Source organism: Schistocerca cancellata, chromosome 2 (assembly GCF_023864275.1).
Source record: "Schistocerca cancellata isolate TAMUIC-IGC-003103 chromosome 2, iqSchCanc2.1, whole genome shotgun sequence".
Classification (NCBI taxonomy): domain Eukaryota; kingdom Metazoa; phylum Arthropoda; class Insecta; order Orthoptera; family Acrididae; genus Schistocerca; species Schistocerca cancellata.
Genome location: NC_064627.1, coordinates 6,704,963 through 6,720,191, shown reverse-complemented (window position 1 = coordinate 6,720,191; position 15,229 = coordinate 6,704,963). Strand labels below are relative to the sequence as shown.

The 15,229-nt window shown below is 37.0% G+C and overlaps 1 protein-coding gene across 2 annotated transcripts in view; it reads left to right on the top strand.

Annotated features, from left to right (window-relative positions):
- LOC126161294 (filamin-A) overlaps positions 1 to 15,229 on the top strand; it is a 917,852-nt gene that overhangs the window by 749,296 nt on the left and 153,327 nt on the right. For both annotated transcript variants that reach the window (XM_049917033.1, XM_049917034.1), the window contains exon 35: positions 14,475 to 14,673. In XM_049917033.1, coding sequence (XP_049772990.1) covers positions 14,475 to 14,673 — 199 coding nt within the window. The remainder of the gene's footprint in view (positions 1 to 14,474; positions 14,674 to 15,229) is intronic.

The window sequence follows — 15,229 nt, the reverse complement described above, 5'->3', positions numbered from 1 at the left end:
GAATAAACATCTTTCCAGAAAGCTGGCATCCATATCAATATGCTGCAGCATATCCACAGCAAATGGTTGTCGGCGTGGTTTGTTATTTGGCACCAGATGTTGCAGAATTAGCACTAAGCACACATTTGAAAATGCTGGTGAACTATAAGATGCAACGTTGATCAAGGTACATCTAGTTACCTAGATGCTTCACGAATTGACTTACATAGTCTACTGATGCCTCTTTTTTAGTCTTGTTTCTTCTTCTTGTTTATCCTGGCTTCTTGAGATCTCTTGTGAAGAGACACGATACAAGAAGTTCCGTAGTAGTGTAGGACAGTCAATGAAGTTACACAACAGTTAAATTATTAACTTTTGAAACTGCCGATTTATTGTCATTTATGGAAAGAAAAACACTCTCATACTCTCAAGCGGTCAGCAAACTTTGTGTAACTTTTTGTGTGTGTAATCGGCCTTACTACGTCGCAAATCGTTCTAATAAATTTATTAAGCTGCTTTACAGTGTTGCTAGGCAACGTAACCAATGAGTTGATGTGTGTCTCAATTAAAACTGGACCTCGATATTTTGAATAAACTTTAGATTCGTTTTTGTCAAAATCTGCACTTGTCTCAAAATTAATTTTAAACTTCGTGCATTCTGTCCCAAAGCATTTGCAACTATTGTACGTGATTTACTGGACAGATCGATCGTGCACTGGCATGTAGCATATTTGAAATCGAGCGCGCAGGTTTCAGTTTTCCCTAATGGGCTTAACAACTCTTCTGTAATAACATGATGTGTCTATCTCATGTTAAGTTTAAATGAAACTGGATTTACTCTCCATTTGGGTGAAGATCACAAAATAAAATTCACCACATAGGTCATCAAACTGTACACGCGCACTTCTAGCATCCTAAGTGATAGTTAGTCTCAGAGTAAAAGCTGCACATAAATTCACACTTTTTTTATGCATACAAAATTCAAAATACCTTTATATTAAGCAAATAAATTATGGCATGTAATTACTAATTAAACATTTCCGATTCTGAATAAACTTCAAGAACTTGTATTTCATAATCAATAAAATTTTATCGCTTGAGAGAAACTATTAGTTTTCTAAAACTAATTCAGATTACAGTTAACTTGTGTCTGGATGATGACGTCACTAATCAACACTTGCTTGGAATGAACGAAATACGTGTACTGAAAAATACTGTCCGTTGAGTAATTTACTGACTTTTATAACAAATTTGGTTCCCCCTGCATCGCTACACTGCCCCCCACCCCCTCCCTCAATGTGTAATGTCGCGATAAGGCCGAAGACGTTACAGGATTCACTGGAGCGTGGTAGGGTTGTGTGCTGTGCTGTTATACTTTAGTTCAGCCATCCCAAGATTCGTACCACAAGTTGTAACATGCACTTTACATCAAATTTCACATGAATGATTGCAAATGGGAGCTTAACAGAAATTGCCCGTTTAAATGAATCTCCAAAAGTCAATGAATTTGTTCGAATTTCTCTTTCTGACACGATGCTCTTCACACTCACTACACAACACTTCACCATTTGGTGAGAAGCCCTTTCAACTGGCTGCACAAGGCAGGGATTGCAGCCAGTTCGAATAGAAAATAGATAGAACTGTGACCTCCACCAAGCCGTGTTTTCAAACGAGCCGCGTACAGTGTCGGGTCGAATGACATATCAGCTGGTAACATCATCTCTACTTCTCCACCGTGTGTCTTGTGATTCTCTCTGGAGGAAGTGATGTGTATTCACCTGCTATTGTTTTGTCAACAGAAAAATGAAGTGAATGCGCAATTGTTCCAGTTATACCATTAATATATATAAAATTCCTTCAACAATTTATAAACATAAAATACTTGTGCCTCTAGGGTAGCATTCTTTTAAACTTAACTAATTGTCTTGAAGTCAGTTAATCTTGCTTTCTCTTGTTCTTCAATCTATTAACAGCTTCTTTCTCTTTTCAGAAATTCTCTTTTCTGTGAACTTTTTCATTTTAATCTTCTTTACTTATGTTATTGTGGTATGCTTGCCATAATACATACATTATATTTAATAATAATTGAATAAAATAATCCTCGTATCTATATATAAAATAATGAACAAAATAATACATCTTGTAGCCCATTGTGTGGTTAAACTCTAATATCGGTGTCCTGTTAGTAAATACTCTTCTCATTCTCTTTTCCTGCATTTTCTCTTCATAAATGGTTCATATCTTCTCATTGATAATGTTTTTTTGCTCTGTGTGGTGGAATAAACCTTTTATCACATCAGAATTACAGTCAGCAAGCATACAACTCCCTTCATGGGGAATTTGTATTATTCTGTATTGTTCTGCATATAAATATTGCATTTCTTATTTAACTTTTTCTTTATCGAGGCCTTTGGATGGTTTTTCACCAATATTTCTTCTCCAACAGCATAGGTTATTACCTTCTTCACATTTTTATCGAATTTTGCCTCTCGTAATTGAGCTTGATGTTGTAGATTTAAGTAAACTTTCTTCGAGATGTCCTCCTTAGTGAGATTGTCTCCTTCAATTTGTGGCCATCCCTTCAGCCAGTCTTGAGAACCACCCTTGCCATACATCACTTGGTTGGGCGAATATCATATAGAAGTATGTGGCAATTTGTTACAAATCCTTTCAAATTCTGATAACCGCTCGATCCATTTGTAATGTTCGTGTGTGGTATAGGTACGTAGAAATCAATTTAATTAGCGGAAAAATCTTTTGATTGGTTTGCCACGTGGATAAAAACGTAATATACAGTATCACCCTGCTTTTATGTTCCCAGAATTAACGTTTTCCCGCTGTTTACGACATTTTTTATCGGTCTGTCAAATTTCCTATGCCCACAATGTTAATTTGCACCTGATCAACATATTTATAATTTTCCCGCAAATTATGTGTTACGAAAAAATGTTTTGAGGCCATCCACTAGTGTTTACAAATATTAAGTGGTTAAGTTTCTTGACACCAGGGCACTCTATTCGGCGGATTTGAACACGTAAATGAGTAAAAGTTGTAACAATTCATGCCGTATCTCCTGTCGCTGCCAAGCTCTACTTGGCATGGTGGCTGATGGAAGTAACAAGGTTCATTCGAATGAAGATATCATGGCCAATCACAACCATTTCTAAACTGTCTCTAATGTGCAAATGCAGTTTCGTGATTGTTGTGATCATCGTGACACCTTTATCGAACTATATTTATCGTGTTTTGGCGTATGGCCACATGGAGCACTAGTTGACACCGTCATTCACATTGCGTTGCCCAAATGTTTTTAGTGTAAACACAGCGCCGGTTATGTATTGTATTCATGCTGAGCAAAACATGTTTCGAGAATTTATTCTCGTTGTCAAGTGCAGTATTTATGTATGTATTTTTTGTAATGTTACAAAATTAAACAATGTGAATGATTGATTGATTGTGTGTGTGTGTGTGTGTGTGTTTCTACATAACTGATGAGGCACAGTACTTCATAACCTCAAAAAGACGAGTACAGTGCAAGAGACGCAGAATAACACATATTCAAACACCATACAAAATACTTATTTACATATATGCATCTGACAGTGAGAAAAAATTCTCAAAACGCATCATGCTAAGCATGAAAAAATAAGTAACTAGTGCAGTATTTCATTATTTAAATAATGAATGACAGCTGCAGGCTTTCCAAAAACATCGATTATGATGTTTGAAATTAAGTCAAACGTTTCCACTTCCCAGACAGTTATCAATTCCGGTTACATCAGCAGTTTTTATTAGATAATAAACCTTTATTAGATGATAAAGTCCCTGACAAGTCTTTTGGTGCCTGTTCTGTACATATATCATACATAAAGTGTCACGGGGTATCCTATACGTTACTTTTACAGCTTAAAACATTATTTCCCACATTTTACATTTTCCCATGTTTTACACCATTTTTTTGGAAGTTCCTTGAAAAATGTAAAAGTGGGGTTTCACTGTATATATATTTAATATTATATTCCTTCATAGTCTCTCTGCAGATTCTGCTGGTGTAATAAGCAGCATTGTCTGTCAATTCTTCGGTCTTCCAATCTCTGTTATGAAATCATTGACAAATTTCTTTAACATAGGATGCACATGTAGATTCCTCAAAGGATACAGTTTCATATACTTCGAAAAAATATCATAGAATGCCAGAATATACTTAAATCTTCCACAAGTAGTAGGATATAGTCCACACACATCACAAGATGTCAGTGTCAAAGGTTGGTGTGGTATGATTGGATGTAATTCAATTTTTTTTGGCAATAGTTGATGGGTTTAGTTTTCTGGCAAATCTTAAATTTCTTTTGAATGTCACTAGCCAAGCATTCTAAGTTTGGATGGTAGCAGTATTGGGCTAACTTGGCTTTGCATTTTAAAGATCCAAAGTACCCCACTTCAGATGCGTCACAGTAAAGATTCCAGATGTTCCTTTGGAATGCATAATTTCCATGGTAAAGTAGATAGACTACCAGAATAATTCATAGCTCCTTGGCTGATTACATCTCGAATAGATTTCCAGTAAGGATCTTGTTGTTGCAACTGCGACATATTGTGACACAACTTTGAAATTTGTTTCTCACGAAATGCAGTAGACAGTTTCCTTACTTTGAAATCTAAATAAAGTCTCTTTCTCAAATTCTTCATTATCCTGTCTTCTAGGCAAATGAGATAGAGCATCGACTACAATGTTGTCCTTCCCATTTATGTATTGCACTGGAATGTTATATTCTTGAAGTAACAAGGCCCATCTTCTTAACCTTGACTGAAACATTCTTCCCATTAAATATAAGACAAAGCTATGTGGTCACAAAATATGGTTATTCTTTTTCTGTAGACAAAATATGTAAACTTTTTAAGCACCACAGCTAGTACCTCTAACTCTGTGGTACTTTCACATTTAGAGAGCGTTCTACTTGCGAATCCTATAATATTAATGGTATTCATATCTTGTGGATCATTCATTTGGAAAAGTGTAGTGCCTAGGCAGGCCTGTTTCAGAAGCATCAGTGACAATGCAAAAATCCTGTTCAAGTTTCAGATGATGTAACTAAAGCATCTCGGATTTTGTCAAATGCTTGAATACATCCAGGGGTCCATTTCCACATGATGTTCTTTCACAGTAACTGTAATAAACATTATTGGCTGATTAATTGATTAGGCAAAAATTTGCAGAAAAATGAGGCTAATCCCATGAAAGATTTTAATTCCTTTTTATTTTTAGGTTAGGGACACTTTGATAGCACTCATTTTCTTAGGATTCGGCATAATACGAGGGTCAGTCAAAAAGTAATGCCTCCTATTTTTTTTTCTACATTTAATTGTCAGGAAATTTAAATGCAATTACATAGGTTGAAAACCACAACATTGAGGATCATTTTGTCATTTTTCAATGTAATCTCCGCCCATCTCTACAGTTTTGGTCCATCTTTGAACAAGGGCATGTATCCCAGCACGGTAAAAATCACAGCTCTGCTTCCTAAGCCATTGACGCACGGATGTTTTGACGGCCTCCTCATCTTCAAAATTAATCCCACGATGAGCTTCTTTTAGTGGCCCGAACAGATGGAAGTCTGATGGTGCCAGGTCAGGGCTGTATGGGGGATGAGGCAAAACTTCCCATCCAATTTTGACAATCTCGTCAGAGGTGTGACGACTGGTGTGTGGTCTTGCATTGTCATGCAAAAGAAGAACATCTGCCATTGATTTTGTTGGGCGAACTCGCTGAAGACGTGCTTTAAGTTTGTTGAGGGTTGTGACGTATTGAACAGAATTTATTGTGCATCCCTGCTCCAAAAAATCAACCAGAATCACACCCTCTGTATCCCAGAAAACTGTTGCCATAACTTTCCCTGCCGATCGCACAGTTTTGAATTTTTTCTTCCTCGGCGAGCTTGTGTGACGCCACTCCATTGACTGCCTCTTTGATTCGGGTTCAAAAAAATGCACCCATGTTTCGTCCCCGGTCACAATTTTTTTCAGAAACTCATCTCCCTCCAAACGGAAGCGCTGCAAGTGTTGGGAGGCTATTGTTTTCCTTGCCTCTTTATTCTGATCGGTTAACATTCTTGGAACCCACCGTGCACAAACTTTTGAGTACCCCAATTGTTTAATAATCGTGATCACACTGCCTTTACTAAGAGAAATAATGCGACACACTTCATCTGCAGTCACCCGACGGTCACCACGAATGATGTCATCAACTTGCTGAATGTTGTGTGGAGTCACTGCACTCACCGGCCTGCCGCTCCGCTTTTCGTCAGTCAACGGTGTTTGCCCTTCAGCTTCCTTACAACGACGAACCCATCGTCTAACAGTGCTGACATCCACTGTCACAACACCATACACCTTCTTCAGTCTTTCATGAATGCGTATGGGCGTTTCACCTTCTGCATTCAAGAATTCAATCACACAACGCTGTCTCAAACGAACATCGATGTCGGCCATCTTACAAACTTCTGCTGTGCTGCCACCTGTTGACACAGAAAGTTACTACTGCAGTGGATTGCAGAAGAAGGTTTGAGGAATAGCGCCAAATTCAAATTTTTCACTTAACTTAATTTATTTAAGTAGAAAAAAAATGGGAGGCATTACTTTTTGACCGACCCTCGTACTATCCGGCGTAATTACATGTCCTAGGAACTTAAGTTGACTTCTGGCGAATCTAGATTTCCTTAAATTTATTGTTGCTCCATACTCCAAGAATTTCGCAAATATGTTTTCAAGCAGATCGAGATGCTTCTCGTATAAGCCGTCCACATACAAGGTAACTCTGTCGAACAAATCTTGTCCAAGTACAGTGTCTAGCACCAATATAAATACACTTCCACTAATATTTAGTCCAAATGGCATAACAGTGGATTGGTAACTTCTGCCCATAAAAATAAAAACAATATACTTTCAAAATTCAATCGAGATTTTCATTTTGCCAGTAAAACTTCTCATATTAAGAGATGTCAGGAAGCGGGCATGACAGAATTTCTGAATTAATTCATTCAAATTCTCAGGTCTTGTCTGTACTGGTATGATTATCTTGTTACCTCCGTGGTGTCTGGAACTAATCTGACATCACCATTCGCTTTGAGGAACGCCAAAATAGGGCTACAATATTCAGAATGAGAGGGCTCTATACTTCTCCACTCTAACATTTTGTTAATTTCTTTCTTGACTGTCTCTCTCTTTGATCAAGGAACAGAATAGATAGTGCGATAAAAAGATTCGTGTGGATATGTTTTAATGTCGTATTCAAAACCTTTGATTATTCTGGGACATCTGCTAAATACGGGCAGATAATTACTTAACAAGCAACACAAATCTTCTCTTAGACTTGCAGATAGGTATTCGCATTCGGATATTTCCTCCTGAAGTGTAACTTGACTTATTTCTTCTCCAGTATATTCCATATAGAAAATATCACCAACTAAATTACAGTCAATACCAATATAGCTAACCATTAACTTCATGCAATTCTGATCCGGGACTATTTTGCCCTTTATCATAGAGACTGTCAAAACGTCACCTACAGAGTCCAAGGTACATGTCCCTTCTTTTAAATTGATGACTGCTCCAGAATTACACAAAAATCTAGACCCCAAACACATGGAATGGTCATTCTTGGAACAATGGAGAAGGTACTTTCTATTGAAGCCCCACCCCACCCCGCATTATAATGTTGACTTGTGCCTGCTTTGAGACCTTTTGCACTTTCGCAGTAAATGCTTCAGGTACAATCCATCCAGTAACAGGAAATGTAAGCACTTTTGCTCCTCAACTAATTTGTTTAAAACAATCTTGCGTCATTATGCTAATAGTTGTTCCAGTATCAATCAAAATTTCAACATCAATACCATTTATTACTTCTTGAGCTACTACCTGCAAAATTCATCCACACGTATTCAAAATGTAAGGTTTTTCTTCCATAAGTTCCTCCCTTAGATCCAAATCATCATCATACCTCAGTACATTCACTTTAAAATGATGCCTGCCCTCCTCATCCAGTCGAGTCTTCCTAGGAAGGCTTTCAGTGACCGGTTCTAGTTTAATCTTTTGGTAGATGTCATATTCGGTGGTTCATGTACTTCAGCAATACCTAGAGTATGGTCAGAATATGGTAATTGTTCCGTTTACAGCTTTATTGCTCCGTTACCAAGTGGTATCAGTCCTTGTGGTTGTTGTGCTTGTTGAGTTACATTTGCATCACACATCCAACATCAGGTGTCGAAGGGTCTTTCCAAGGTTGTATACTATCAGGATTGTCTTCTGGGTATATATCACGTCTGCGTGAATTACCATACCGATTATTCGAATCATTCTGTCTGCGTTTGCGATTTGGTTTTCCTGTACTAGTCTGATTCACCTGATTATTATTATTTCCATAGGTGTCTTTAGTATAATAGGTGTTATGTTTATATTGATTATTATTATTGGCTTTACTATAGCTGTAAGATGTCGCTCGCCCTCCTTCGTGTAGAATAGCTTTAGTATTTCTGTCTCGGTTGTTGTTATTGTTAATACTATTATTATTTCTTTTCTTTCTCAGACATTATGTCTGGTTAAAAATGGAAAGTGACGCGGATCTTGATCAAGTGTGACTTCCTTTTAACTGTACGGTATATGTTACATTGCATTTAGGAACTTTAGGGTAATTGAACAAGTATCAATAATTACAGATTTCTGTAGTTGTATATATAAGTTTGGATGTAGCTGTATTGCGTTGATGTACTGGTGGATATTGTGTGGTATGACTCCTGCAGTTGATAGTATAATCGGTATAATGTCAACTTTATCCTGATGCCACATGTCCTTGACTTCCTCAGCCAGTTGGATGTATTTTTCAATTTTTTCTCCTGTTTTCTTCTGTATATTTGTTGTATTGGGTATGGATATTTCGATTAGTTGTGTTTATTTCTTCTTTTTATTGGTGAGTATGATGTCAGGTTTGTTATGTGGTGGTGTTTTACCTGTTATAATGGTTCTGTTCCAGTATAATTTGTATTCATCATTCTCCAGTACATTTTGTGGTGCATACTTGTATGCGGGAACGTGTTGTTTTATTAGTTTATGTTGTATGGCAAGTTGTTGATGTATTATTTTTGCTACATTGTCATGTCTTCTGGGGTTTTCTGTATTTGCTAGTATTGTACATCCACTTGTGATGTGATCTACTGTTTCTATTTGTTGTTTGCAAAGTCTGCATTTATCTGTTGTGGTATTGGGATCTTTAATAATATGCTTGCTGTAATATCTGGTGTGTATTGTTTGATCCTGTATTGCAATCGTGAATCTTCCGTCTCACTGTATATATTGCCTTTTCTTAGCCATGTGTTGGATGCGTCTTGATCTATGTGTGGCTGTGTTAGATGATACGGGTGCTTGCCATGTAGTGTTTTCTTTTTCCAATTTACTTTTTTCGTATCTGTTGGTGTTATGTGATCTAAAGGGTTGTAGAAGTGGTTATGAAATTGCAATGGTGTAGCCGATGTATTTATATGAGTGATTGCTTTGTGTATTTTGCTAGCTTCTGCTCGTTCTAGAAAGAATTTTCTTAAATTGTCTACCTATCCATAATGTAGGTTTTTTATGTCGAGAAATCCCCTTCCTCCTTCCTTTCTGCTTAATGTGAATCTTTCTGTTGCTGAATGTATGTAATGTATTCTATATTTGTGGCATTGTGATCGTGTAAGTGTATTGAGTGCTTATAGGTCTGTGTTACTCCATTTCACTACTCCATATGAGTAGGTCAATATTGGTATAGCGTAAGTATTTATAGCTTTTTTCTTGTTTCTTGCTGTCAATTCTGTTTTTGTTAGTCTTTGTCTATATTTTTCTTTTAGTTCTTTTTTAATATTTGTATAATCTATTCCTATTTTTTGTCTGTATCCTAGGTATTTATAGGCATCTGTTTTTTCCATCGCTTCTATGCAATCGCTGTGGTTATCCAATATGTAATCTTCTTGTTTACTGTGTTTTCCCTTGACTATGCTATTTTTCTTACATTTGTCTGTTCCAAAAGCCATATTTATATCATTGCTGAATACTTCTGTTATCTTTAGTAATTGGTCGAGTTGTTGATTTGTTGCTGCCAGTAGTTTTAGATCATCCATGTATAGCAAATTTGTGATTTTGTGTTGGTATGTTCCAGTAATATTGTATCCATAAATAATAAATGTCTGCTTGTGTCTGTGTATGTGCGGATGGATATGGGTGTGTGTGCGAGTGTATACCTGTCCTTTTTTCCCATTAAGGTAAGTCTTTCCGCTCCCGGGATTGGAATGACTCCTTACCCTCTCCCTTAAAACCCACATCCTTTCGTCTTTCCCTCTCCTTCTCTCTTTCCTGACGAAGCAACCGTTGGTTGCGAAAGCTTGAATTTTGTGTGTATGTTTGTGTTTGTTTGTGTGTCTATCGACCTGCCAGCGCTTTCGTTTGGTAAGTCACATCATCTTTGTTTTTAGATGTGTCTGTAATTTGTATTATTTAGCATGTTGAATAGTGGGTTCAGAGCAAGGCAGAACCAGAAAGGACTTAATGAGTCTCCTTGGTATATTCCACGGTTAATCTGTATTGGCTGTGATGTGATATTATTTGAATTTGTGTGAATATTAAGTGTGGTTTTCCAATTTTTCATTACTATGTTTAGGAACTGTATCAATTTAGGATCTACTTTGTATATTTCCAATATTTGTAGTAACCATGAGTGGGGTACACTATCAAAAGCTTTTGGGTAATCAATGTATGCGTAGTGTAGCGACCTTTGTTTAGTTTTAGCTTGGTATGTCACCTCTGCATCTATTATCAGTCGCTCTTTACATCCTCGTGCTCCTTTGCAACAGCCTTTTTGTTCTTCATTTACAATTTTGTTCTGTGTTGTATGTGTCATTAATTTCTGTGTAATGACTGAAGTTAATATTTTGTATATTGTTGGTAGGCATATTATGGGGCGATATTTAGCTGGGTTTGCTGTGTCTGCATGATTTTAGGTTTCAACAAGTTATTCCATGTGTAAGTGTATCAGGGAATGTGTATGGGTCTGCAATGTAACTGTTAAATTATTTGTAATAGAGGGAAACATTCCACGTGGGAAAAATATGTTTAAAAAACAAAGATGATGTGACTTACCAAATGAAAGCGCTGCCGGTTGATAGACACACAAACATACACACAAAATTCAAGCTTTCGCAACCAACGGTTGCTTCATCAGGAAAGAGGGAAGGAGAGGGAAAGACGAAAGGATGTGGGTTTTAAGGGAGAGAGTAAGGAGTCATTCCAATCACGGGAGCGGAAAGACTTACCTTAGGGGGGAAAAGGGACAGGTATACACTCTCGCGCGCGCGCGCGCACACACACACACACACACACACACACACACACACACACACACACACATATACATATCTGTCTGCACCCGGATATGTGTGTGTGCGAGTGTATACCTGTCCCTTTTTCCCCCCTAAGCTAAGTCTTTCCGCTCCCAGGATTGGAATGACTCCTTACCCTCTCCCTTAAAACCCACATCCTTTCGTCTTTCCCTCTCCTTCCCTCTTTCCTGATGAAGGAGCTGTTGGTTGCGAAAGCTTGAATTTTATGTCTTTGTTTGTGTGTCTATCAACCGGCCAGCGCTTTCGTTTGGTAAGTCACATCATCTTTGTTTTTTAAATATGTTAAATAATTTAGTTAGATGTGAATGTGTTGAGGTGAACTTCTTTAGCCAGAAATTTGCTATTTTATCTTTTCTAGGGGCTTTCCAATTGTGAGCAGAATGAATTGCTTGGGTGACTTCATGTTGCAAAATTATCACTTCAGGATTTGTGGTATCATCTTGTATGTGCCTGTTCATGCTTGTAACCACCGTGCATGCCTGTTATGTTGTACCGGGTTTGACCATATGTTGCTTCAGAAGTGTTCCATGTTTGGTGGATTGTCTATTGTAATGTGTGTGTTATCTATTGTCTGGTAAAATTTCTTTTGGTTTGTGTTGAATGTTTGGTTTTGTTTCCTTCTATTTTCACTTTCTTTGTATCTTCTAAGTCATTTGGCCAATGCTTGTAATTTCTGCTTCTTTTCATCTAATTGCTCTATCACTTCTTGTTGTGAGATTTCACCTAACCTTTTTCGTTTTTTGTCTGATATTTCATTTCTTATAAATTGTGTTAGCTGTCCGATGTCGTTCTCAGTTTTTCTATTATGATCTGTAGCCTGTGTTGCCATGCTGGTTTTGTGGGTTTCTTCTGTGTCTTGGTTGGTTCTGATCTCTGCCTAGTGTGTATATTTGGTGTAGTGAGTAACTCTTCCATAGTTGTTTTTTCATTTATTTTGTTGTGTATGATTGTGTTGATAGTTGTTATCGTTGTTTCGACTTGTGGGTTATTTGGCGGGCTATGCAAGAATGGTCTATTATTATTATTTATTATTATTATTACATTGTGAGCTAGAAATTTGATTAATATTCCATACTTGGACATCTATTATCGTATCAATTGAATCGACTACAGACAGGAACTGTTCCACGTCATAGTCAGGGACATTTATAATTTTTTCATGTATGTGAATAGGTAATCTTCCTTTTTAAAATACGTATCACTTCTCTATTGGAAATAGGATCACTCCAGTACCTCGTTTTATTAATGTATTTCTCAAAATACTGTCTTAATGAACTTCATTTACTATTATAAAACTCCAGTTGATACACCTCCTTTCATCGCCTCTCTTGTTTGCTACTCGACCTGTATTTCACTAAGAAAAGTTGTTCAGACTCTGCACATCTATTACAATTCTCACACACTTCTGCCGCCCACAGTACTGCTTCATCTGTGGTCTTGGACACAATAAATTGAAGTCTGTCATGTTCAGACCAACTGCGAGGAAAAATATGCTTAAAATTGTTGATGAAAATTTTTGGATGGATGTCATCTTTTTCAGTTGAAAAGGTAGGAAACTGTCTGCTTCGGAATGTGCTTGTCGCAACCTTTAAAGACGACAAGTACCCCCTTTGTACAAAAGTGTCATTTTCATTTCCATAACAATCACAAAATGTATCGGGTGTATTCCCGCAACAGTTACATTTTACTCAACTACAGGATTTATTATTCCTAAGCATGTCTTCAGAATAGCAGTCTGTACTCAATACATTTCGTGAAGCTCTTTTTTTTTTTTTTTTTTTTTTTTTTTTTTTTTTTTTTTTTTTTTTTTTTTTGGCAATTTAAAATTTATGTCACTTTGCCACTTAGGTAATTCTTCAATTACTTCCTGAAACTCACTAACAAATAATTTGATAAGTTCATCATTTGCCATTTCCTTAACTACCTCAGCTTGTTTCAACTCAAGAGTGGTATTGACTTCCTCTTCAATTTCCTTATTTTTAACTTATATCCGCTCAAGAAGATCATCATCTATTTTTTTAGTTTGGTGCTTTAAATATTTATCTATGCCCTTGCAAGTGTTTATTTTGAATTCTGACATCTTTTTGGACAGATCCTCAATTTGCACATTAGCCTTCAAGTAACTACTTTTACAGTTACAGATTTTATCTGACAAATCACCATGCCCTTTTGAAATAGTTTCACATTTAGTATCCTTCTCATAAATTTTATCCATAAATTCAGTGCATAGGTTGGTCATATCCATTAAAACTTTTATTTCTAATTCACTAAATTTAGTATTTAATCGTTCTTCCCGCTCTACTTTTTAAGTTAGCGAATTTCATTTAATTGTCTATTATCATCTTTAAGTGACTTGAACTTCAGAACACTTCCTGTTGCCAGAAACATCCTATACCATTCCTTAATAGTTTTCACATCAGGTGGATCATATTCTTACACGTGATGATAATTTCTTTGCACAGTAATTGGCAATTTTGTTTCTGCAAACCACACTACTGGTTGCGCGCGCTGCTGTGGAGTCACCGTTTTCACTTCATGCGACCACTATGCACTCTGGCGACAATACTTGGCACTTCTGACACAGGAATAAAAATTCTTTGAAATGCTCTACAATGTGGTGCATTTTTCATTGTCGTATGAATATGGTTTTTCTCTCCTGGGTTGTTATTGGGGGAGGTTTGAGTGGGACACCCTGTATATGAACTAACTTAAAACAATTACACATGTGGTGCCTGTTTCAGAAACAATATGAACCACATGGGAACTGTTGACATATCATAATGTAAGGAAAAAAATGCAGTATCTTTGATTTGCAGTGAATGCAGGTAGTGTAGTGCCACTGTCCTGAGGTGTTAAAAATATTGGTCATTACGTTGCGTCAAGTAGAGTATGAGCAAACATAATCAAAATGGAGGAAGCATGTAATATTATGATATAATAGTTGCGGCTAGATTTTTTTAAAGAACTGATGTCATTACATTTGTTTGTAAGTTACATTTCTACAGAAAATGCTGATTTCGTAATACATTTATGTGTGCTGTACTAATAAATGTGAATTTTCCCTTAAAAAATTAGGTTGGTAAACCAGCGACATTCACAGTGGATGCCTCAGAAGCAGGAGAGGGCACACTGGAGCTGGTTGTTAGTACAGACAAGACAACGGTTAAAGCAGAGGTAGTAGCCTGTTCCAGAGGATTGTACGATGTCACATTTGTGCCTCATGAACCGATACCACATTTTGTCAACATCTCATTCAACGAAGAAGATGTGCCAGGTTAGATTTTTGCTTTCATGGTCACTTATCATTACATCAGAATCGTATTATTATGTGAATAGTGGAGAAAAACATATAAAGAAAGTACTAGATTACATTAAAAAATGTGAAACTATTCATTGCATTACGGATATATAAACAAATATGTCACTTACAGATTATACCTTAGGCCTCTTCAGATCGACCATCTGCCACCTACGAGGAGTACGAAGAGCGATCTAGGACTGTGGGCTACGCGATAGGCATGTTGTCGATCCCCCCAGCTGTCATTGTCCGTAGACAAATCGCGACGATGCCGCCACTTCCTTATTTGAGGAGCTCCTCATTTGACCTCGTGAGGTTGAATGGACCCCTTTCCAGACCACCTTACCTCAGAAAAAATATGAAGGCTTGTCTCCTTCCACACCGAAAGTGATGACTCTAACCGTTCGATTACAGAGGTGGTCATCATGAGTTATCTAGAATATTATTGATATGAATTTTCTGATTATTGCATTGTGTTAAATGGAACAACAGTCTGTTATCTTTCCATCCCAAAGTTCCCATTACTTCTACA